Genomic DNA, 27,228 nt, shown 5'->3' with positions numbered 1-27,228 from the left:
TATATAACTGCTAAATCAGTGGAGAATTTAATATTTCACGCCACGAATATTGAATAAAATCGTTGATTAAAGTCGGAGCTTGTAATAATCTGATGAAGACGTAACCGTTAAGTTATATTAAGCCTTTTATTATTCACGGAATTTAATGTTTGGAGTCAACTACATAATACAATTTCAGTGTATACAAAATTTCATCGATTACATTTTTAATTATCTCATTAGAACTGTAATGTATATGTGGGCGGAGGTACAAAGCTCCTATCTACTCGTCTCCCCTTATCGCAACAACGTCATTAATATGCGAACGCTCCACAATACGGCGCACGCCTCACGAATGTAGAAAAATTGCACTTCTCCAAGTGTCTTTCTGTGTCGAACTACATAATCGGTGATTGTTTTATCGCATTTCGTCAAGTGGAGGACCAATAATACCTTATCTAATGATGATTGAAGAATAACATCCAAATGAATTTGTAGGAATTCTGAATGTGTTGGTGATCGATATAGCGGATTGCGCAGGCCCGACTCCTACTCGCCAGTACAGCTGCTTTGGCATCTCGCGTCGGACCACCCGACAGTATCGTGTTTCTGGATCAGTGTTCTAATTATTGGGGCCTATAAACGGTATGTGTGCAAACATTCTTAGTTCTTTAATTCCTCCATTGGTTTAACCTTTTAATCGCGTTTTATTATTGGTTTTGTTTTTGTTTTTGATATTCCTACCCCTCAGAACCTAGATCGGTAGCTGTTGCTATTTTTAGAATCGGGAACCCTTTGACATTATGCTTGGAAGTTGCGTAGGTGGTTCAGGCTACAGAAGCGTACGATTTTAATACTATTTATAGTTTAAACTTAACGACAAGCATATTCAGGCAATTGCGTAGGTGCCCGAACATACGTCATTATTAATTATAGTCGATAGGTATACCTATTAGGAGAAGTTGGGGTTGGATCTATTGCTTTTGGCTTAATTAAGTGAAGTACGACCTATATTAATATTAAGTTACGTGTAATATAAGTTAAGTAAGCGTTCCTATTTTAGCGATACAAGAACGTTTAAATTTTAGTGTTTGTATAGAGATTTTAAACGTATTGAATAACACATAAAATACTGTCATATAATTAATAATGAAATAATATTACTAACAGTCCTCGTAGGCTATATAATTTGCACGTTTTTAAAGATATATGTGTTTGCATTTATAAACAAAATGTTTTAATTGACTTCAAATGAAGGGACAGTAATCCACGACGAATGGAGCATTCGTCGAACACGTCGTGGATATGATAAGAATATTCCTTTTTATTTTCAAACAAAATTCCATCATGAGAGATCTTTGCTAAAATTATTTTTTTTAAATCAGTAGGCACACTGAGCGTTTTGGACTTTGTATAGTGGCTTGTGTGAATTTTGCTTAATAAAAGCACAATTTATTGAAGTTATCACCATAAGTCGCGCATTGTTGCGTCTTTTAAAATGAGTTTATTTAGACATTTAGCGTCATGGTGATAAAGGGAATTGTCTCAAGCATTTGAGATGTAAAATGCAGCAGTTCTGAATCTCAATACAATACAATATGCATTGAATATTGCTTTTTTAATTGAATTTTGTATGCAATATTGTGATATAATTTATATTGATATAATTTTGATTACTCGTGAGTTTTAAGTTTTAACGTTGATTTCACGTTGTAAATTGAACTTTAGAACTAATCAAACCGATCTAAATCAAATGATTGGTTGATTTACTCATTCATACCTTTAATAACCAGAATTGAAAATCCAAAGGGATTTTTTTGGAAAAACTTATGAGCAACTTTTCGATAAAAGGATGATACGATCTACTATTATTAATGAATACATATTTTATATAAATAACACCTCCCACCATGTCGTCCATGTCAAAATATTTAACATTAACAGAATATTTATGTTTTTGCCGCATATTATTGTTATTAGCTCGTCAGTATTCTGAAATACTCACTTTTATCTTATTAAAACGACTTGTTTCGTTGCAAATATGTATTTAATATTTGACGTTAACAACGTAACGTTGACAATGTTTTTTTTTATAATAATTTCCAAAGTCATCCCGTTTTTTGCAGATGTAATGATCCTAATGAATCTTCGGCTTAGTGTCCGGGCGCTGGCGCTTTTGAGCGTGCTAGCGCCCTCTATTGCTGATGGGAACATAGGTAAGCTTTAAAAGCTCATTTGAGTTTTGTATTTAGCGATGGATATGAATTTTATGATAATATTTATTCGTGTTAAGGTAGTTGTAAAAATTTGTGGCCCTACAACCTATTTAGGTCACGGTCTCAGATTTCTATATCTGTTTCACGATCATTTGTCAATCTAATAGGCAAGTAGATGATCAGCCTCCTTTGCATGATACACGCCGTCGAATTTTTGGGTCTAAGGCAAGCCGGTTTCCTCACAATGTTTTCCTTTTCTGTTCGAGTGAATGTGAGCACATAGACAAGTCCTTTGGACATCCGGGGATCAAACCTAAGACTAAGGACTGAGAGTCGCAACATTTTTTTTTTTGTTATTCTATAGAAGCAGTATTATTATTATTATTCTCAATGTAGTGTGTCCGACTCTAGCTAGGCTCCAGAAGATTTTCCTTATGTATATACATATATACATACTAAGTTCGAGACGCATTGTAAAAGATATGTACAAAAAAACTATTTATATATATGCGCCAGAAAAACAAACAAAGAATGTTGCATATCATAAAGCATTTTTAGTTAATTATACCAATTCGAAATCAGTTTCAGTTAAGACAGGACAACGTCCGCTAGTTATATTATAAAATAAAGTTGTGGTTTGTCCTTGCGCTTTTAAATCCTATCCGCTATAAAAAGTCTCCTTTAAAAACGCGTACGTTGTAGGAATAAACAATAATAAAACCGGCCTGCTTAAGAGTAATAGCGTACTAGCGGCCAGCGAAATAGATACATTATTATGAAATCGCCATGGAGTACGCGCGCGCGCTCGCGGCCAGCGTCGTCGTGATCGTGGCGACGTAACCGCTGCCCGCGGTAGATCGCAAATTTAGAATATTTTTTCCTTTTGTTCTTTCGCTCCCTACTTGAGAGATACACAAGCACTGCTGTTTCCTCAACGTCCATTTTGAAGTGAGCTGTATTTGCACTGACGAATATTGCTGCGGTTTTGGACGTAGGCTAGTGCGTTATTGCCCTTGAACGTACAGATGGCGAGTATCAAGCACGGAAAGGTCTATCTCGACTTGCCTATTAAGAAAAAGAAATGCTTGTGAAACTTATACAGAAAAAAGCCAAGACTAGGCCAGAAAACGTGTTAGACGCCTTTATGGTATATATTATATTATATTATTATTATTATTATAGCTTTTTGCCAACTTTTATTTTGTTCCCTTTGGAGTAGAGACTCTTGCGACATGAGGTTCAAGTGCAAAGGCGCTAATTTAAGATTTAAGTTTGCGCCTGATAGATAGTACCAGTGACCTTAGAGCTGATGCTTTACTCGCTCACCAAGTAGTGAGTAAATGTTGCCAGCGTTAATGAAACACTGCCACAGGGACCAAACTATTTTCATTATTATTATTACGTAGGTTAAACATGTTGTAAATACTGTATATTTGCATGTTTCAAATAAAAAAAAATATTCACAAAAAACAATTGGTAAAAAAGCCGTACAGTACGTATAAGTGTTTATTATATCAATGAATTTAGGTGTAATACCGTTGTGAGCTCTACAAAATGATTTAGGTTTAAAAAAAGTTATATGTTGCAACGGGCCGCCTAATCCCTAGCGATCTCTTCTAAGTATGGTATGGTTTGTGGACTCAGTTTCCGCACTTAGACTCTTACTAGGTCCGTTGTGCGTATCTCTTGTAGGTAACATAAAGAAAACAGTAAAGAAATTCTGAAAAAGTGTAATTCATATAATAATCAGTGGGTAAGTTATCTAGCAAATGGTGTCAGCGTTCGACACTCGTCCCAGTGGTCGTAGGTTCCAGCCCCGCATTAAACATTCGCTTGAACGGTGAAGAAAAACATCGCGAGGAAACCGGCTGGTCTTAGACCCAAAAAGTTGACCATGTGTGTCAGAGCTATGACGCTGATCACAAAATAACTGCCCAAGTCAATTAAGTATTTTTTTTGGAAATTAATTAATTAAATACTCAAAAATCCCTCTCGCCTTACGTATATTTGATTTAGTTATATAAAATATTATGAGCAGTGTTGGCCTAGTGGCTTCAGCGTGCGACTCTCATCCCTGAGGTTCGATCCCCAGCTGTGCACCAATGGACTTTTTATGTGCGCATTTAACATCGAACGGTGACGGAAAACATCGTGAGCAAACCGACATGTCTTAGACTCAAAAAGGCGACGGCATGTGCACAGAGGGCTAATCACCTACTTTCCTTTTAGATTGACAAATGGTCATGAAACAGATACTGAAATCTGAGGCCCAGACCTAAAAAGATTGTAGAGTCACTGATTTATTTATTGTATTGTAAAAAATCAAACTAGTAGAATGGCTAAAAACTCAAAAATATAATGAAATTAAAAACTTGTTTGCTAATATAACATAATAAGATTTCGCTATTTAAAATTTCTAACTTCAGTCTGTTATATTCTTTAAAATTTCATTTAAATAGAAAATCTTAACCATAAATATTAGTTTCCATCCTTACCTAAAGTTGAGATTTAAAATATAACTTTTCTCAACAGGCTGTTTGTTCAGTTCAACATTGTGCTTGGAAGGCGCGGAATGGTGTTTTGATGGTAAGAATACCTTCTTTTTAAGGCTAGTTTAAAATTATTTCGTTCATATTCGTATATATAATATTTTGTGTCTTTTCCTAGTAAAAGCTACTAGTAAAATCTGTATCTTTAATAAAAAAAAATACTGGCGCAGGCAGCCAGAAAATTTTACATAATAAATATTCCACATTATAGTAATTGTACAAATTAATACATGCATTAAACAATTTTGTAACATCTAAATGTGCCTAAGATGTTTGTCGGCTAGCTACTGTGACGCAAAACTTTGACAATTGACACCTACCCTCCGTAGTTAGAAACTGTATGACGGTAGTGTTACACAGTATTGAGTTACCACGCGACCAAGTTAGAGACATCCGATATTAAACTATATTGAAATTGGATACAATAAATTTAAAATTTCCCTTCTTCCTATAGACTGGATTTGACATCATTCCCAATACAGATTTCTTTGAAATATAAATAACACTGTAGGTACTCCTTCCTGTTGCTTCAAGGAAATTCCCACTTTATAGAATCGGGGACAATCGGGCAGGAGGCTTCCCTGATGTTAAATTATACCCATGTACACTCAACGCTGGAGGCGAGTGCGTTGCCGGCCTTTAAATAATTGTTAAAGAGTATTTTATATAGTATATAAATAATAATTATTTGTGCAGATTTCGCTTTCGGAAAATGCATTCCAATCTATGAAAGCGACGTGGAAGAGGGTTCTCTTTACCAGTAAGTTCATTTTTTTTATCTTGACTGACTGACTTTGTAAAAAAATCTACCAAATTTAATTAGGGGTGTGGTTGTAACTATATTTTGAATGAAAACAGAGTCTGGGTATGATTCTCGATACTCGATATTTATTGGAATCGTACCAAATCCTTCAACTATATCGTAAAACATGGGCCATCGTAGACATTTAAACTCGTCCAATTTTAGGATATTATTTCGTGAAACACATCATTAAAGGTTGGTCATATACGGTGATGATTTGTGTGTGTGTTCGTTTTGTTCGTAGGTATGATATGAGCTCCGGTCAGCTGCAGTGGTTCGAGGAAGAACTGCAACGCCTTGCAACGCAGGGATATCGCTGGGAGCATGCCTATACCCAATGTATCTTACAAAGCATGCTTTACGCATTACGCCAACAACTGTAAGTAACACACCCATAGTTCACAGTTTATTTACACAATCACAAACTTGCTTTAATATTTTTTAGCCCATAGAATCAAATAGATTTTAAACTAAGGCTATGATCGTAATTTCAAAACCTTTGTCTATTTTATCTTTTCTAAGTGGTCAAAATCAAACTAGAAATAAAAAATGATTGTACTTAACGATAATATACAAATTTGATTACAGTGATCCAGCGAATGTAAATGCAAAATTGTGTGATCATTTTGCTGACACCAAATTAAATTCTGCGCCTATTAGTGATGCCGATGAGATGAGCGAAGTTGTAAGTTTGTTTTTTAATGTAGCCCATCGTATTTTGCCTTTATACATAAGGAAGTCGATAATGTAGAAGAGGACTTGAATACGGCTGCTTTAAAACAGCTGCGCATGGACAGTACATTGTTCTGTCTTAAATTAGATGAAACAATTATTGTTAAAACTAGAGGGAAATTAGAATAACCATTAAAATTCCCGGAAACATACAAATGCATACCGCTACATCCGTTTGGTGATTATAAGACTATTTATTCTATTCATATATATTTGATGTTCTAGTTATATACATTTTCGTAGGTTGAACCGGACGAGACAGCTTACATTAGATTTATGCCTAACTCTCCATTAGGAGATTCGGACTATGCAAATGAAGTATTTAATCCTCCTCTGACGCCAGATAACGAGCCCATACCGTATTTAACGGAAGGTATGTCTTGACTAATAAACGTTCAATCATCTCTTTAGTTTCAATGGTTATATAATTTTGCAACAAACTAAAAAGAACTTCTATGCAAACGTTCTCGTGTATAAATCTTTTTTTGTATGAACTTCTATCTTATGAACCCTTCAGCTCTAGACTAACTAATCCTTCATATTTTCTTATTAGATAACCTGGATTTAGGCGTACCTAGCGATAAAGTACGTGACCTGATTTTAATGAACGGAGTGGAAGACTCGCCAGTAGTACCGTTTCATGGGTTTCGTGAAAGGCTTCGGACCGAGACATTGAAAAACCCTGTATTAGATGGCAATGATCTTATAGAAAAAGAAAAGAAATCACTAAAACCTAAACTTCAACCTAATACTGAAACAAATGAATTTACCGACGAACAACGCCTTGGTGCTCATTTTAGAAAGTACAAAACTAAACCTCCGCCCTACACTGCTGAATATTTGACTGGCAATCGATTTTTGGATGCTGAAGTACATTCAAACGCTTTAGAAAAGTATAGACAGAGTTTTGCCGCAAAACAGTTCCCCTTTGAGTATGAAAATCCGGAAGATATGCCCGAGTCGAGGATTTATTTCGAAGATGGTACGGAAGATGAATTACTTGATGCTGGGAGTGGAGATATAGCGCCCTATAATTCAAACGGTAATTCAAATTAAATAATTAATAAAAGTATTTACATATCTATTGTTTTTCAATTTATAACAGAGAAACAAAACTATATTTTTGTTGCGAACCATACCTACGTAAAAGATGATTCAAGTAGATTTGTTTCTTTTAAATTTTGTTTGTATATAGAAACTAAGTTGCGGACATCAACTTGTATATTTGAAATATATGTTTTAGGAGGAAAAACTAAATCAAAATATGACAAGAATAACATGGCATATTTAATGAATTATTGGCGTGAGATTATTGGATCTAAATTGAAGCCACAAGATGCAATCGCAGCTGAAGGAGGACCCCTCGGCCCCGATGAATTGCAAGGTTAGAACTTTTTTTATTTCCACGTGGAAATTCTCCTATTTGTGTTGCCAAGCGGATCCAAAATTTACACTTATGTTTTAATTATCTTTTTTATACGTGTTTTTAGTTATTTGATTTCGTAAACAAACCATCGAAAGGCCATATAGGTTACATCACTGTTTCAGGTGAAAATTCCAAATTTTATCTATCTGAAGACTTCCAAGACTTACTTGATAGAGAATTGGGATTTAAGCGTAGGGAAAGGGACGATGTTAAAAAGCCCGGGCCGAGGCTGGACGCGAAAGCCTTAAAGATTTTGTACAACAATACGGGTAAAGTGACAGGTTAGTGTCACGTGGCCTGTAGCGTCGATGTGTGGGGCTTCGAAGTTTGCGTCAGTTAAATATTGTACGAATGGAGCACCGCAAAGTCTTATAGCACTAACTGTACCCTTAGCACATGCTTCCAATTAACACAATTCGCATGACCCACCCGTTATTTTATTTAGGTAGCCACGGCGTCGGCACGACTCAACTACTATAAAGATATGTGCCATCAACGATGTACCCTAGTGAACACCCGATTTGTGTACATATTTTGTTTTTATGTTATTTTGCTTTTTATTCTGTTCGTGTTGTTATCGATGTTAAGCGTTAGACACGTTGTGTGACTCAATATAATTTTAAAAAAAAATACAGATTTAATGAAAATGATGACAACAGGTTACAAATATCACTTCCTGTACTTCGTTAAATCTGTAATTAATAAAAACACACGTGAAGAGAAATTCCACAAAACTATCCCTTCAAGTAAGGCAATGTTTAGTCTCTTTTCATCACAGTGTCATCACAATTTGACAGAAAGAGACTTTCTTCTTCTTCTGCTTTACAGTGGAATGTATTGTTCGACTAAGGAGTATTGAATTTATCTAATGGACCTAGTAAGAAATACATTTTTCTTCCAGAAAACGAGGCCCACAGCGGTAAGGCTGACACACACAATGAATACCAATATGATCCGTCGTACGCCTTCGTCAAATTTCAAAACAGGTATGTCAATATTTACATTATTCGCTTTTTCATACTAATAAAAATCTTTCGCTTTCTGCCTCAGATTCCTTACAAACTGGGAAAAAGGCATCTCTTTCATTGCAAGACTTGAAGAAATGCTCGGCTTAGACAAAGATACTTTTACTAATCCACGGTAATTTTCCTGCTTTTAAATTAATTAATATTAATGGGTAACAATGATTTAAACCTGTTTTTATTTTTAGTGTTGATCCAACTGAAGTGACATTCAAAGTGGAGAAGAATAACAGAGGTTGGGATGCTGAAGAAGTGGCAAGACAGATAGGTAAGACAAACAATACTAAAAATTAAACCATAATCATTTATTATTGCCAAAAGCTTCTAAAGTTATGTTATCTACTAGTTCTTATATCAGAGGCAAATTTGGTGTCACTCATAACAAGCAGTCTCATCCATTGACCTACTAAGTACAAAGCTTATATTAATACCTTATGAATAATTTCAATAATTGTTTCAATTAGAAAGTAGAAAGACCCGGAAAAATCACCGAGTTTTTCAGGACATTTACCACGATTGCTGAAAAGCACTCAAAACTTTGAATAATATAATAAATATGTGTTTATTTAAATACATGGACATCCTATGTGGCTGATCTTTTGAACGAGAAAAATTAGAAAGAAATTGAAAGCTTCCTTCAGGTTATATGAAGTCAATATTTGTCGACAATAACTTCTGAAGAACTTTTCTAATAAATATTAGCAATGATTTTTATATTACGATTGTGTTACAGGTTCTATAAAGGAAAACGTGAGGAAGGAAACAGGTGCACAAATAGTTGCTAGTGGTATTGGGGATAGAGTGAGTTGTTAAAACTAGTATTATTTAGATTTACTAAGACATTTTTCTAAAAATATAATTTACTTACCATGCAAACTTCTCGAGAATAACCTTTTTTTTAAATCTAACATACTGTTATAATATTTACAATAATAATAATCATATTAAATTTAAAAAGTTTGGTCCCTATGGCGGTGTACTGTTAACGCTGGCAGCATTTGTTCTGTATTCCGATACTTATTCGTTGAGCAAGGAAGGAACCAGCTTGGATTACCAGTATTATCCATCAGGCGTCTTAAATCTTTAATTAGCGCCTGTGCACTTGAAACCAAGAGTCTACACCAAAGGGAACAAAATCGAAGAAACAGGAAACAACATAATATTAGTAATAATAATAATATAATTTAACATGAGAATATAATTTGTATTTACAATTTTCTTAACCTACAAAGTAATACTAAAAATAATTAATACAAATTTAAAAAGTTTGGTCCCAGTGGCAGTTTACCTTTATCGCTGGCAGCATTTCCTCAATGTATTGCGATACTTATTCGTTGAGCGATGAAAGCACCAGCTCTGGAGTCATCAGTACTATCTACCAGGCGCCAACTTTTGCAAATATAAATTATAAACAACCAAGTTCTATTTGACGTTTGGCTAAGCAACCTAGGCTCTTGCAACGGGAATTGCCTTGTTTAGTTTGTATGTAAGGTTATATATGCAAATTATAAAGTACAATGATGTTACATCGTATTTCAGACTCAATATCACGTAATGCGACAGGATATGACACGAGAACCACAATACTTTGGACTGGAGTTGCCAGTACTCCTGGCATTGGTGGGAAGTCTTGCTGTGTTAATAGGTAAGATATTTTCAATCAATGGCGCTACAACCTTTGTTAGGTCTGAGCCTTAGATTTCTGTATCTGTTTCATGATCATTTGTTAATCGAATAGGCAAGTGATCAGCCTTTTGTGCCTGACACACGCTGTCGACTTTTTGAGTCGGTTCCTCCGCCAGTTTCGTCGCGATGTCTTCCTTCATCGTTCGAGCTAATGTTAAATGCGCACATAGAAAGAAAGTCCATTGGTGCACAGCCGGGGATCGAACCTACGACCTCAGAGATGAGAGTCGCACGCTGAAGCCTCTAGACCAACACTGCTCCTATATATTATATATATTACCATATATTCTTTTGTGATTCTTAAGTGTTCTACTTTTTTAACTATTGTTATTTACAATTAATTAATAAGCTTACTGTATTGTATTCGTATACTTTCTCATGTAAGGGAGTGTTCTAATGTTCTTAAGAAAAACATATCTGAAACCGTATATATAGAGTCATGCATTGCAATACCGGCTACACTGATTGTATAGGCACTTGCCAGCCTTTTGAACTCTCCTTGATTCGAGAGTCCAGGCTAAAGAAAGCAGCGGAGATTTTAATTTAAACAAATTTCATGTTTTATAGCTGGCATCGTAGTATTTGCAGTTCTTCTAAAGCGTGATATGAGTTCCAAGAGGAAGATGCAGGGACTATCCTCTGCGGCTGAGATCGATGCAGAAGCGACGCGGGATTATCAGGTAGTTGTTATCACCACCAATTGATTACTATGACTGTAAATAATATTTGTCGAATAAAAATAACGTTATGTTATCCCTTGATATAACATAATATACGGTATGGTAAAAAAATTAGCAAAATAAGCTTTCAGTGAAATATCATTCATTATATGTTTTGCATATAATAAAAATATTTGGTTTAAAGTTTGCAAGTGCTTCGTTGAAATTCTGTTTAACGAATCCCAGACGTCATTTAATACATAGGCATTTTGTTCGATTATTAAGTTAAGGTTAAGAGTGAAAAATAACGCTAAATTTTTATTAAAATTCGCTCGTACGACTATAAAGTCGTACAATAACCATAAGGTTAGAGCACTACATGGGTGGAGTACCACTACTTTTAAGCCGGCAACACACTTGCAAGTCTCCTGGAATCTCAGGTATTCATGGGCCCTAACTAAAGTGTCCTGCCTGCTCGTGTGTCTGTCCTTTAATAATTATAGCGAAGGTGTATACTGTCGTGAAAATTACATACTATCCTTACAGTACTAAGCCTATACGGAAATGTCGAAATAAAAACAAATAACATATAAAGATGTCGATAGTGTCGAAGACAGCATTTAGTAAGCAACTTATTTGTTATCGGTGATTGATTTTTGAACGTTTTCAGGAGCTGTGTCGTGCACGTATGTCTGGAAAGATGACAGGACAAAATACGGCCACTCATCCTACGGATGCCCCGCAACGAATTACCTCGTTGTCCCGAGAGCCTGAAGGGAACTCGCCTTCTACTCGATCCAGTACCTCCTCCTGGTAAGATTTCGTATGATATTATCTCCATTAGTAATACAAGTATTTAAACAGCCCACAGTTTGGCTACAGGCATCTAACTTTTTATTTAATAAGCCTTTATATTCCGAAGTTCTTGACGCCATCTTTTGCGTTGTCGGCCTCTTCTTCGTTTTCCGTCTATAGGGTACCATTCTGTCAACATTTTGCTTGCTAATTTAAAAATAATATATATTTTATCAATTATTTTTTGTTATTACTATGTAGGTTAAGAATATTGTAAACACTGTATATTTGTGCGATAAAAAAACACCGTAAACAATATGTATTACAGGAGCGAAGAGCCCGCCTTGACTAACATGGATATATCGACTGGACACATGGTTTTGGTATGTCATCTTTTATATATGTGTGTTCTTAGATGGCTGTGTAGTATATTAATAACTAACAAATCATTCTAGAAATTTGTATACTTTATTTAGAAGTATGTAAGCTGATTAACACTTTCTTATATACAGCAACTTTGTATTTATAGTTAATAAATAGTGTTAGGCGTTTTAAATACACACACACTTAATTATAAATATGGAACACTAAAATACTAAATGTTCTTGCAACTCTTAGATATGTTTAACTTATGGACTGTTAAATGCGTAAAAAAAGCAAAAGTATGGCTGATTTTTAACGAATTTTTTATTTAATAATAAACATCGACTGGCGAACCTGAATTTCAACCTCTTTTTCCCTAAACCTGACGATAATTAAAATAATACTGACCTTTTAGGCGTACATGGAAGACCATTTACGTAACAAAGATCGTCTCGAGCAAGAATGGAAAGCCTTGGTCGCCTACGAAGCAGAGCCAAACACCACAACAGCAGCTATAAAACCTGATAACAATGGAAAGAACCGTTATCCACTTTGCTTGCCGTATGACCATTCAAGGGTGACTCTGAATCCGCTGTCGAACCACCTTGGATCCGATTACATCAACGCTTCGACTATTGTAAGTAAATGCTCTAGGTTCTAGGATTTCTTCCCTTCAAGAAAAGAGAGTATCAATTCTTAAAAGGCAACCGCAACGCACTCTCGAGCCATCTGGTATGTGAGTGTCCATGGTATCACCTGCCCATTTGCTCTATAAAAAAAAACGATTTGAACCAGTATTCTCATCTGGTGGTAATGTGTCATCATCATGAGGTGGTAATGGACCAATCATTCGCTCTAATGAACAGCTTATATTTATGTTATTTTATTGGAGTATTGAGGAAAGTGCTGCCAACCTGGACTAGTCTAACCACTGACTGGCCAGCTCAAATGCCCGAGTGGCTAAGATCGAGAACTTTGTTAGCGCGTTTCAGGTTATGACATCGTGGTGCTGCTACTGCAGGGTGTAGATCAACCCACATTATCATACTTCTGTCCCTGTGTAATAATGGTTGCTTGGAAGAGATCGCTAGAAAGCGAAAAGGCCGCCAGTTTCATTTAACTATGTTCAATTTTTTTTAATATTCTAATGTTACGAAGTGTTAATAAATAAAAAATAAAAAAGTAATTATTTCGTTTGAGTATTTATATTACATGTATCAATTAGTAGCAGCTGTTGTAAATAATACCATCATATATTTCAGACCGATCATGACCCCAGAAACCCAGCGTACATCGCAGCATCCGGACCCATGCCCCACACATCGTCTGACTTCTGGCAAATGGTATGGGAGCAAGGCAGCGTTGTCATGGTGATGCTAACACGTCTTACGGAGAACGGACAACAGTTGTGCCATCGGTACTGGCCTGAAGAGGGTTCGGAGTTGTACCATATTTATGAGGTAATATTATTATGCATAGATTATATACCTAATGACTTAAATAAGCAACAGGGGGCTGGTGGGTGTTCAAAGAGTGGTCAGAAGTCATTTCTGCGCTTAACTTGTAGTGGGTTAATGCAAATCAACACGTGAGCGTAACCGGCTTCAAAAGAAGATGAAGGACTGGAGACAAAATCATTTTACGGCAGGCGTGATCCACTACTGCCACTGCCACTAATTATAACTTTGTACGATAAAAAATCATCACATATAAACAAATAAGTACTTAATTAAGTAAATTGATACAAATAGGCTTGACGATACAAATTAAATAAGTTGACGACCCCTTAGAGGAGTAGCAGGACAGGGCAAACTTATGATACAGTAATAAATAGGCTAAAAAAAATTAAAATTCGTAGAAAAAATCCTTTTTTTTTATACAATTTAATTTGATTATTCAATATTGCCTTCGAGAGCGATTCAATTATTATAGCGGTCATACAATTATTAAATTTGTATAGTATTATTACTATTTAGCCTCAAAATAGGCTTCACTTTCGGTGATTACCTTCTTCATGAGCGCAAAATTTGTGTCCAGCGAGCATTCTCTTCAGGACTGAGAACGGGTAAAGTACTAGGGGCCAACTCTTTTGAATTAGGTGGATGCGGCAGCAATTCCAACTCTAGAAACAGCACTTTCTTGTTTTTCCGCGATTTGTCCTTCAAACGCTCCAATACCTAACGCTACGCAATAGTCGCTGTTGTTGGTTTTTCCCTTTTTAAGTCGATGTGTATTATACCATGCGCAAAATATTAATGCGATAACCTTGCCAGACGACTTTTGCTAACTATTATATTTTTGCTTAATTAATAATTAGTTATAATTATATAAATATTATTAATTATATATGGTCTGTTCTTTCTTTAATTGTTGTTCATGCTGTTTGTATACACGGAAAATTTGTTAGGGCATTTTTTCGTGTTAGAAAGATAGGTATCGTCATTTAATTATTATCTTACATCTAACATGACTTACTTAATGTAACCCCTACATGGGGCAGAGGGCGTCCACAGTGCGTCCATCGCGTTTGGTCTTGAGCCCCGTGATTCACCTAGCTCCACGTCTTTCCCTCGTCTGCAACTGTTCGGCGCCAGGTTTGCTTGGGACGGCCACGCTTCCGCTTTCCGCAAGGGTTGCAATCAAGCGCCTGCTTGGGAATATGATTGGGATCCCTTCAGAGTGTATGGCCTATACAATTCCATTTGCGTCGCTTGATCTGCTGGCTGATCGGGTTTTCTTGGCATCGCTCTCAAAGTTACTCGTTAGAGATCTTTTCAGGCCAGTAGATGCCCAGAATACGGTGACGGCAGCGGTTGACTTTGGTGACTTTCCATACAGCTAACATATATATTATAAAACAAAACACTAAATGTACAATGTGCATTGATACCTAAAAAATAATGTTGATTAATGATAATTTTAATTTTCCAGGTCCACTTAGTGAGTGAACACATCTGGTGCGATGATTACTTGGTTCGCAGCTTCTACTTGAAGAATCAACGAACAAGCGAGACACGCACGGTCACACAGTTCCACTTCCTTTCGTGGCCTGAGAACGGTGTACCATCCTCCACTAAGGCTTTGCTGGAATTCAGACGGTATCATTATATTTGTTGACCTTTTAACAATATTAATCAACTATTTGCGATTGTATTTTATATTATTTAGTTTATCTTTCAGTTTACCTATCAGATCATAAGCCATAAGCATTTCTATAGGTTAAACATGTTTTGTAGATTGCTTGTTCACTTAAATAAAACTATATTTTACATTGTGGTATATTTACCGTGCAGATTCAAAGTATATTTATTAATAAAGGTAAATTTGTCGAAATACGGCTCCAAAATAGCATTTTTTTTCTATCGTCTTGTACGACTTGTATGTAGTATTAAGGAATCTTAAGGAGGGGCAGGGCTTTGGACATACTATTATTTATATATAATTATGCACTTCTTGCACTTTACCCTCTGTAGGTGGATTTTTCTTATTGTTTCATATTAGCCTGGAAGAAATCGCTTGTTAGTGATAAGGCTGCCCGTTGCCTATAAGTGTAAATAAATAAAAACTATGGGGTTAAAGAGCATGCGCCACCACATTATTACATGGTACACTGTTGCCGAGTGATGAAAATATGTAGAAAAATGTGTGCGTGTACTAGTGTACACACGTAAGAAGTGAAACTTCTTTATAACTATATTTTTCAAAAAATGATCACTATATGAAACTTTACAGAAATTGGTTAAATATAATAAAATTAGATAAAGTTTAACAAAAGGATTTTATTATCATAGACATGAATACAAATGTTTCATTTTACCTTATTACTACTAAGATTATTACAGAATTTCATTCATTGTAATAGGTTACTGTTATTATATATCTTTGTTATTAATAGTTTCGAATCTCTTCGAATCAACCGAGGTAGGGACAAGAAAAATATGTCACGTAACGGAAAATTGTGAGGCGTAACCCAAAAATGTGACGGTAAAAAATTTCCAACGACGATAAAGAAGTTTCACTTCACAAAAATTAGAGCTGTATGAAGGTAATGCCGTGATTCGACAAATTTGCCTGAATAAAAATGAGTTTATCTTAAACAAATGTTAGACAAACAATGCGTGTTTGGGATTAACCTAGTACTGTTGATCATTTCCGCTCCGAGCTCTAGATTGCGCGTGTTCCTCCGTCAAAACTGTTTACGACGACATCGCTTAGAGCAACATACCGGTTATATTGAGCTGAATTCTATGTATTAGGTACTTTATAACAACGTCATCGGCTGTTACGACTATCAGTTTTTAGGACCAAATATGAGTAGTCCCTTCGTTATAATAGATTTTGACTGTATTACTTATAACGTCTCCTTTAGACCCGCGCCCTTAGTTTTAAGAGTTTAGTCAACTACGCGATGCCAACGAATTTACACATGTATAATCATACATCTGATAAGCGAGGTGTGATCACTCCATGGCGGCGTGTGTCTAGCCCACGAGGCTCTGCTAGTTCAGTTTAGGATTTTAGAACTTACAGATTGTTATTTTTTGAGTTGATCGCGTGACACAAACACAGATTTTGGAAGACTTTATTGAACAATTGTTAATTTCATACCATGTAACTGAAACTATGTACAGTCAAAATCTGTTATAACGATATCGGAACAACTCATATTTGGTCGTAAAAACCGATAGTAACAACCGATGACGTTGTTATTGTGTAGACGATACGTTATAGATACGATTTGTTATTTAAGTAAAATACCAATTACTTGTAACACTCTACGAATAACACGTCGAATGATATAATTATTTTTATTTATTTATTTATTCACAAAAAATGAATGATATAATTATTTTTATTTATCTATTAATTAAAACAAATAACACAATAGATACAAATTGTAAGATATGCAACGGGCGGTTTTATCATTAACAAGCGATCTCTTCCAGGCAAGAGCTTCCCTAGTAAGGAAAAAACTGAGAAAATAAATATGATGAGTACATAACCAAATCTTACAAAAAAAAATTAGAACCTTAATCTAAAATAATACAAACAAAACTATTAATAAAACAAACTAAAAAGCTAATATCACGGAGTCATGAATGGCAAATAGCGATGCAATACAAAAGAAAAGGAATCACAAGAATTATAAAAGTCACGATTGATCAGGAAAGGATAAGGTCAAGAAGTGTTTATGCAGAAGAGTTTTAAAAGATGAGAGAGATGAGATGTAGCCAATCGTATCGAGTTAGGCAGCCAATTCCAATAGGCATCTATTGAAGGTGCATAACAAACATAAGTTACGAATACGACCTGAGAATTTGAAATGATTTCTCATTTACTAATTTCTCTCATTTTTTTTTCAATCAACTTTCCGTTCTTGGTTAATTGATTGTAGCAAATACTTAAGCGATGTTAATAGAAATAACTTTATCTAATTTCAGGAAAGTGAACAAGTCGTACAGAGGACGTTCCTGCCCTATTGTGGTCCACTGCAGGTTTGTTAAATCCAAACGAAACAATTCTTTATCTGTAATCAGACGTGGAATCTAATAAATCGATATCTTAGGCACAGTAGGTGATTAGCCTACTATTAAAAGTGCTAGTTGATCCAGTTCTCAGGGAGTGTTCAAGTATTACGTAATGAATTTTGGGAGGGGGGGGGGGGGCTTTTTGTAAAACGTTACGATGCGGGACGGGGATTGAATTCAGCGTTATTGTTAATATTATTTTCTACTTTCCAGTTCTTTACACCACATATTGGTAAGTTTTAGGTTTAAAGGGTCACTGGGGTTGGTTACGAAACGTTTACTATTGGAAACAGAAACGTTACGGAGCGCTTCATGGCGGGGCGGGGGGGTAGGGTCAAGTATCTCCAAAAATTTGCGTGACGTAATACTTGAACGCTCCTTTAGGGTAGGGAATTAAACACTCCAATAATGTCTTGATTCTGTATAATTCACTTCTTTCACTTCACTGACACTGACATGATATGTATAATTGCATTGCTCGTGCGCATTTGTCACAACTTCTTTTATAACCTATTCCCTACTCCGACTCGACCATACCACTTCGGGTAGATGTTCAACGTCAATTCGAAAACAACCGTACCATTGTTTCTTTCCATTGTTATGTATCCATTTTGAAAGACCGATACCCGATTTAAATAACTTCGCTCGATACAAAAAATTCAAACATAGCCAATTTTTGACACTTTGAATTCACTTTATGATGAAAATGTATATGGAACATGATCTTGAAATTTACACGATATATTTTATCGCAAGCCATGTAATCCATTTCAGAAAAAAATGATAAAATTACATTAATTTTATGTTTTACATAACTAATTGCGCCGGCGCACCTCAGTGCTCCAGCTCTCCACTGCGCACCACAGTCCACCCCGAGACACTGAGGCGGCAATTCGTGCTGGGATAGGGCCTTAAGAATGTTACATAAATTGTTTACAAAGTAATTAAATAAGAATTAAAAGCTAATGCTATACAATTATATAAAAATAGTTTAGAAAATATAAAATTTATCCTTTAAATACTACTGAACTGGTTTTAATGATACTTAGACTACATACTAAGTTTTAATATTGATAAATGTATGTTAGAATTTGTCAATATTGTAGGCATACATATATCTATAACACCTGGTTTATTAAATAAATAAATCATTAATTTGCAAAGAAAGTGATACATGTCAAATTAATTATAACAATGAAATAATGATAATAAGAACAGTTACGTTGGCAGTTTCAATATATAAACAATATAAGTACACTAACTTTTTAAAGTCGGTCAAAAATATGCAATACTAACTTAACGATTTTTATTAGTGACGGTGCCGGCCGATCTGGTACCTACTGCCTAATCGACATGGTCCTAAACCGTATGGCCAAAGGGGCAAAGGAGATTGACATAGCGGCGACCCTTGAACACATACGTGATCAGCGCCCGCGCATGGTCGCCACAAAGCAACAGTTCGAGTTTGTGCTGATGGCCGTTGCTGAGGAGGTAACATTATCCCATGCCTTATGGGGCCTAATCTGCTATAATAATTATTATTATTTCTTTATATTCCCCCATATAATATTTGCAATGCTATATCGATGTTAATTTCAGCTTTTTCTGCCTTTCAAAATGAATATATATTTTACAATAAAGAAAAGGAAACTATGTTTTAAAGGTTGTACTAATTTTATTTTCTTAGAAATCAAAAGTTGAGAGTAACTGTAATGAACGCTTCATTGAGACGAGGTTTACGAAGCGTATCGAAGTAACGCGCTTAAAATTTCAACAATATTTTTATTGTATCCATTAATTAGACACCGACTTCTGTTAAAACTATGATTAATATGTTGAATTCTAATTTATTTCTGTATCTCTCTAGATACATATAATAAATGAGATTGATAAGATGTTAAAAGTAACAAAACAACTTCACTTAATTTACATTACTTAATAATGATAAAGCCATGTTATATACCGACTAATGTGATGTATATAATTTAATAAATATTACAGATATTAAGAAAATTAAATATACAAAGTGTTTGATACCAAAATTTATTTTACAAAGGTCCACGCAATCTTGAAAGCTTTGCCGGCGCATTTACAACAACTACAGGAGAAAAAAGACAAAGACGGCTCTGAAAAGGAAAAACACAACTGAAATATTACGCACCGATTTAACGCTTTTTAAACAAATTTAAAAATGTTGAGAATTTCGCTATGGCAACATTAAGGAGCTAATTTTCGTTTCTTCATGTTGGCAAGACTGAAAGTCATTTTAAATATCGGAAACACATTTGAGCGCGAAATTCTCAGACATTTTATTATGTGTATTATTTTATTGATACTTTTTATAGTATCACATATACGTAAATGTAGTAATTTTATAGATTATCTGCTTTTATCTCAAATATTTATTTTTCAAGTTAATTCTGCTAAAGTTTATTTTTAAAATTCTATTTTTACACTGTCAATTGTTGGGGTGTCTACCATGTTATTATGTTTCATATGACCAAAAGCCTAATGACTAAATATATTAATTTACTTAGCCATTTTACATATTAGATAAGTGGGTACTAAACTCTTATGATGCGGTCTAGTCAATAACTGTTTTTTATTATGCTACAGTCGCTACAATCTATATGTTCGTGTGTTAAGCTGCATTGAGGCAATTGAAGACACTTTATTCCACATATTTTCGAATTATTCTTACAGAAATTAAGAAAGTAAAACTTTTTTAAATGTATTTACATAACCCGGATACAAGTGAATTGGCCAATAACATTTAGTTGTCTTTAGCTAAATTGTAGCTTAATACATAGCTTTAAGATATTTTTTTACTTCAACTGAAATCCTACTTAACCGTCGCATTGTTATATAGATTTTCGTTCACCCATTATTTATGATATAGAAATTGATGTATTCAAATCTTTCCACGATCATATCCAAAATAACTGAATACCTGATATAAATAATCGGAAAAATATTTACACACTATGCAAAAATAAATTCGTCTAACGATCTGTGTATATCTATAGAGGTTTAATATTGATTGCATATTTTAAGAAAATGTAAAAAAAAATATAACATACCCATGTAGTTTAGATGTAAGAGAAAATATATTTAATCGTATTTCTGTATGAAATTATATGTAGTTTTATGTGAATCAATTGATATAATTGTTTTGTTTATTAAAATGTTTTAGGGATAATGTTACTTCAAGTATCCTTATAATCCTCTCCATTACACATCCATAGAATGCAGAAATAAAAAGTTAAATACTCTACAAACCTAGCGTCTATGGGCTGAGTAGGACTAAGGTCAAAATTAAAAATAAATAAATGCAGCAGCCAAATCAATAAAACATTGAACTGAGCATAAAACGTCTCAATGTTTGCTATCAGCAAATTATTACACATATTAACCACCTCGTGATTAAGAGGACCCAAGCGAATGGTCAATAATCTCGCTTTGCATTTACGTATAAATCAAATAGATTGGAAAGCATTAAAGGAAATTTCAGGGGACAAGTATACTTACTTACAAGGGACATGTGATGTCACATGTCACACAGTAAGGTAAGCCTTTAGAATTATTATTTTAACCTCTTAAAGAAAAAATGCCTGCATTAAAAACTTTAACTTCAACACATACTCTTGATCGGTCTTTGTAATGTAATGTTGTTTAAGGCTGGCGTTAATGGTTGGTAAAGCGAAGTTATAGTTGAGCATGAAATACCAATGTAGGCAAGTTGTTAACGTATACGTCTTACGTCATGTGCCAAACCAGGAACCCTGTGTTCGATTTTCAGTAATTATTTTTGGTTGTTGGGGATTTTATAGAAGTTTAATTATAGTCAAAAGCCCTCGGGAAGCAATATGTAGGTTGGAGTCAATTTCCCAAATAGTGAAAACAAAAATGTATATTGTATCTAATAAACTAATCTTTTACTACATGTCATAATAAATGATAAAATATCGAATGTCACGTGCAGCTAGCGTGCATAAATTAAGTCTGTTTTGTGAATGCTATGGCCTTCGTCATGATAAACACAAAGTAGATTTATCAATAGATTCTCAGATAGTGATCCTATTTAATTTGGGTAGGTACAGCTGAATATTTAACAGTCAAGCTGAACTTTTAACTTGATAACTTGATTAATGACGAGATAAAAAAAAAAAACTATTCCAAGCGGGAAAATTTGTAGTCTACAATTATTACCAAAATGACAACTGTCACATCGTCCGCGTTTTCCTGTCGTAAGTTTTAATGAATCACTGATTCAGAATCAGTCTGTCATCTTTCGTTAGGGTAAAAGGTTTCTGAAACGTATGTAAAATTTTAGTTGCGATTTGTGTTTATTCATTAATTGGATATAGTGTATTATATAAGTTGTAAGTGAGTTTAGTGTTTTCCTTTAAGTTTTGTGAGAAATACATATAATTAAAATGGTTTCTGGACGAGCATTACATTTTGTCTTCAAAGTTGCCGATAGAACACTGACTGCTAAATTTTACCGTGATGTCCTGGGAATGAAGGTATGAGATTTTATTGAGTACTTTTTATTATTTTGTTTGCATTGGTTTACAATTATTAATTTCTTGTAATTTACTACACCTGCATTTATCGCAGTGTAATTATTTTCAAGGTCTTATGACCGGTCCCGACCATGGAAGTCTGAATTTTAATAATTCTAGTAACTTCTATTACTTTATTTCAGGTTCTTCGACACGAAGAATTTTCTGAAGGATGTGAAGCAGCATGTAATGGGTAATTCCTAAAAATATAACTGTTCTTAATGGCTGCAAATCGAATTTAACTTTAAAATTGTGAAGCTTTATGATTTTAAATGGACGTGCATCCATCCTTAACGGTATAAATTTTAATAATCTGTAATCTTTCAGACCATATGCCAACAGATGGAGTAAGACTATGGTGGGTTATGGTCCAGAAGATAACCACTTTGTAGTTGAACTCACATATAACTATGGTATTACACATTATGAAATGGGAAATGATTTCATTGGTATTACAATTCAGTCCAGTGAAAGCCTGAAGAGGGCAGCAGACACAAACTGGCCAGTAAAGGAACAAAATGGGTTAAAGTATCTTGAAGCACCCGGAGGTTACAAATTCTATATTATTGATAAGCCCCAGCCAGTTGACAAGGGTGAGTCATTGACTATATTACTCATTTGAATGTCAGAAAAGTCTTAAGTATTCTTCCTAATGGAAATATAACATTTAATATATCTTATTACTATGTATTGCACAATAAATTAGTATATGTTGTAGTAATATTGTCATTGTGTAATAATAATAATTTATTACAAGAATATGGTACACAAATGTGCAAGGCCGTACAATTTTAAGTTCACATATTCTGCTTCACACAATGGCACGCAAATTTGTCTTTAAAGAGATTTTACACTTTACATTACATGAATTGGTCAATTTTTATATTATTTGTATCATACATGCATCATATGTTCATGATCTCACTTATATTGAACATTTAGATACACTTAATTAAAATGTGTTAATCAAAATTAGGAGAAGTATTGGCTCAAGTTGTGCGAACCATGGCTGTGGCTTGGGATTCCTCAGTGTGCAATTAACACTTGCTTCTATGGTGAAACCAAATATTGTGAGAAAGTCATTTCTTAAAACCCAAAAATCTACACCATGAGTCATTCACCAAAAGCTGATCACCTACTTTGTATAAAGTCCTATATATAGTACTACTGAATTATTATCATTAAATGTAATGTTGTGAAATACTGCAAATTTTGTTTTCCTTTGAATGTTTTTCAAACAATTTTTCCTCATTTCAGATCCTGTTGTCAAAGTATCACTAGCAAGTTCAAATTTAGCAAAGTCAATAGCTTACTGGAATGTTTTGCTGACATTGAAGATTTTTGAAAAAACAGATAAATCCGCTACTCTAGGTTTCAGCAATGATCAATCAAAACTGGAATTGATTGATATTGGTGAGTTATGATTCTTTTATTTTTAAACTCTTTTAGTCTTTCTGTTTAATTCTATATCTAGACAGGTTTCATAAAAATATTTTTAATGATAATTAAATAAAATTGTCCCTAATGCAATGCTTATAAAGTCATAATTTATATGTTATTACAATAAACAAGAACATCACATTATGATCTAGTGATCAAGAAAGATGTGATAAGATTTGTTATCATTAGAATATCCTATGTTTCCTATTGATAGTAATCACGTGTGCATGAGTGTTATGACTAGCCATAGTTCGGCATTATATTTATTGTATCGCGCCCGTCGCGTCTGTCTGGACATTTTTTTAAATGGTTTACATCATATTGCGATTCTTCTGTGATTTTAGTTTAGCTTATAATCTCACCCAAAGCACAAACGCCACTTAGAAAAAATAAAACCTAAAGTTCAATATTTTAGGTCTTGGCATCAGATATCTGTATCTGTTTCATGGTCATTTGTCAATCTAATAGGCAAGTAGGTCATCAGCCCTGTATCTGACACACGCCGTCGACTTTTTGGGTCTAAGGCAAGCTGGTTTCCTCACGATGTTTTGCTTCACCGTTCGATGTTAAATGCGCACATAGAAAGAAGTTCATTGGTGCACAGCCGGAGATCGAACCTACGACCTCAGGGATGAATTCGCACGCTGGAGCCCCTAGAACAACACTGCATGTAAAAATCGTAAATCTAGACAAAACATACGCGGACGTAGTTGCATGAATCTCTACGCGTTTGTCATATCATCAAATCGACGATATGTTAGGAATCAGAGATAAAGGTGTCCCAGGGTATCAAGAATCGGCAACATAAAAATAATATTTCATTTGCAAGCAGAACAAGGAAAAATTTTGTATAACACGTGATATATCTATGATATGAAAATTCGACTGACTGAATGTTTAGTATGTCAGATAAGATGGATGTGAGGCTTATTTTGAATGACTATTGAATCTTCCGGCAGAAATTTAGTATATCAAACAACTTCTTAAGCGTATGCATGATCAGTCAATATTATATATTATTAATAAGGTTTATTAATAAGGTGTTAGGTAGATCTATTGCTTGTCCTGCGGCTGAGTACATAGATGCACTAGATGTATTATAAAGAAATCAGTGCCGTTACTACCTTTTTAGGTCTGATCTTGAGATTTATGTATGTTTCATGATCATTTGTCAATTACTGTTACTATTGGTTACACAGGTAAAATGTTCGGGTCTATTAGCAAGTTTAGACACACAAATTATAAAATGTCAATGTCATGTCAACGAAAAAAAATTATGTTATTTTGTGTTTATGGTTTGTGATAAAACGGTTTGCTCGGTACCTAAATATATGTGTTATGTTCAATTCCATTAAAAAAATAATATCATTATTCTGTCCTACTAAAATATATTATGTATAACAACATATATAGCACTAATAAATTGACAGTCGAGACAGACATAGATAAACAATCAGCCATTGCACTTGGAATTGTACCAGAGATAATACTATTATTAGTTACTAAGTACTGAGACATTTTGACTATTTTGATACCTACGATGATTACGACCACACAACTTTAGAGTTCTGATCGAATTGGGACCCTAATTATATTATGAAATTTTTCTTTTTCAATTTAAACGATTTCGAGCTAAGGATTAACTTTTGAAACCGGAGTATACAGAGTATAGTCCGCTAGTCACTCTCCATCACCTCACCATCATGATCACCGACTCAGTATAATTGTACATGCTCAAACTAAACGAAACAATTATACAGGTATCCCAGTGGACCATGCGAAGGCATACGGCCGTATTGCGTTCTCCTGCCCATTTGAGGAGCAGCCAATCATTGATCAAAAGATCCAAGAAGCCAAGGGCAAGATTTTAACACCCTTAATTTCCCTGGATACCCCCGGGAAAGCCACTGTCAGGGTCATTATCCTGGCGGACCCTGATGATCACGAGATTTGCTTCGTCGATGATGAGAGCTTCCGTCAGCTGTCCCAAGTTGATCCTAACAGCGACGCCGACTTAGATAAGTACATTAAATCTGATAAATCTAGAGCGTAGAGTTCTAGTGCTCAAAAGTACTTAGAGTACGTAGAGAGAGAGTACTTCTTACTATATGAAGTTATATTTTATTTTTTATTTTATAAATTAATTATTATAACCGACACTGGTTGTCCCCATACAAATAGATTATTGTAATTATTTTTTTGGATATTAAACTAGCTAACTATACATTTTATAGCAGTTATCTAATAATTGTTAATAATGAAATTGTAATCATTGGAGTTTATAACATGACAGCTGTCATAAATCGTCCACTATGCTTGGTTGATTTAGAATGACCCCATTTGGTTTTTCACTGTCTGAGAATAATATCGTTTTAACTTTATTATTTAACACTTAATAACAAGAAACCTAGTTATCGCTAACAAGCACTTTTTTAATATATCTTGCAATACATTACATCAACATCTTAGGAGAATTTTGAATTGAAAATATGACTTACCTAGTATAAATGCAGTATTATTTGTTTGTGTCTGAATATTACGTGCAATGCACATTAATCAGTGATATTGTTAATGCAATAATGTTTTACTGTATAGATAAATAAGGATTTTAAGGGTTGACACCGCAGGCGTGCAATTCTATTTCACCAACGTTACCTATAAAATTTAACTTACCGTGGTCTGTAATGTATTCGAAATATCGTGGTAAACTCGCGTTAATTTCACTTAAAGAAATAATTATTATTTGATGGCAATAACGTCAACTAAGTAATTGTGGTTTGACAGCACTTTGACAGTCTACGGAGATGTTTCCGGGAAGATCTGGAAGATATTTATAACACCTTATTTATCTATATATTTGTGATGATATAGCATAGCTATTTTAATTGGTTATGGTGTAGTTGTTACAACTTCTTATGCCCTTTAATATTAAGCATAATATTATAGTCAATGGTGTTAATTGTCATGAAGCATCTAAATTGTTGTCGACTCATGTCAAATGTCAAGTATCAAAAATTATTTATATATAATTGTTGCCATTTTACATCGAGAAGTGAACTACATAGGTTAAACTAACATACACATATTACAGTCATTATTAAATAATAAACTGTTACGAAAAACACGGATCAATAAAGATCGAGTGAAAAGTTAATCCATTAGATTTAAAACGCTCATTTATACTAATCGAATTTATTTACTGTTGTATGTGTGTAAGTTCATTTATGTTTATAAATAATTACCCATTCATAAGTGTTTTATTTGTCCTCTTACAAATTCCAATTCGTAAATTCCTTAATAGTAAATACAGAGATTTTTTATTTAAAGGAACAACATTTACAGTATGTTATTTCAGTTGAAAATCACTTATCCTATCTCTTTTATAATCAATCCAAAATATACTCGTAACAAACACTTTTAAAATGACTGACACACACATAGACAAACAAAAGTGGTGTCTTTATAC

At 34.3% G+C, this 27,228-nt stretch overlaps 2 protein-coding genes across 5 annotated transcripts; both read left to right on the top strand.

The window, feature by feature from the left end:
• The first annotated feature begins 313 nt into the window (after positions 1-313).
• On the top strand, positions 314-20,919 carry LOC123720170 (receptor-type tyrosine-protein phosphatase N2-like). Of its 4 annotated transcripts, XM_045676691.1 has the most exons (25): positions 314-388; positions 478-624; positions 2,106-2,195; positions 4,728-4,781; positions 5,441-5,504; positions 5,791-5,925; positions 6,135-6,231; positions 6,522-6,651; positions 6,832-7,320; positions 7,522-7,662; positions 7,827-7,985; positions 8,606-8,690; positions 8,755-8,844; positions 8,915-8,994; positions 9,460-9,527; positions 10,266-10,371; positions 10,980-11,095; positions 11,742-11,884; positions 12,195-12,249; positions 12,645-12,866; positions 13,492-13,689; positions 15,161-15,327; positions 17,671-17,724; positions 19,071-19,248; positions 19,814-20,919. In XM_045676691.1, the coding sequence occupies exons 3-25, from the start codon at positions 2,111-2,113 to the stop codon at positions 19,904-19,906; spliced, it is 3,009 nt and encodes a 1,002-aa protein (XP_045532647.1). In that variant the 5' UTR covers positions 314-388; positions 478-624; positions 2,106-2,110; the 3' UTR covers positions 19,907-20,919. The 4 variants fall into 4 exon arrangements, with proteins under 4 accessions (XP_045532647.1, XP_045532648.1, XP_045532650.1 ...); XM_045676692.1 differs by having other exon boundaries at positions 314-624; positions 10,980-11,092; XM_045676694.1 differs by lacking the exon at positions 7,827-7,985 and having other exon boundaries at positions 314-624.
• Positions 20,920-21,882: 963 nt separating this feature from the next.
• Positions 21,883-27,009, top strand: LOC123720339 (glyoxalase domain-containing protein 4). Its single transcript, XM_045676901.1, has 5 exons — positions 21,883-22,283; positions 22,466-22,515; positions 22,650-22,915; positions 23,580-23,735; positions 25,523-27,009. Exons 1-5 carry the CDS (start codon positions 22,194-22,196, stop codon positions 25,813-25,815), a joined length of 855 nt encoding a protein of 284 aa, XP_045532857.1. The 5' UTR covers positions 21,883-22,193; the 3' UTR covers positions 25,816-27,009.
• The last annotated feature ends 219 nt before the right edge of the window (positions 27,010-27,228 follow it).

Source organism: Pieris brassicae, chromosome 2, assembly GCF_905147105.1.
Source record: "Pieris brassicae chromosome 2, ilPieBrab1.1, whole genome shotgun sequence".
In the NCBI taxonomy this organism is placed as follows: domain Eukaryota; kingdom Metazoa; phylum Arthropoda; class Insecta; order Lepidoptera; family Pieridae; genus Pieris; species Pieris brassicae.
The sequence above is the reverse complement of the archived record's forward strand: the minus strand, read 5'-3'. Positions and strand labels throughout refer to the sequence as shown.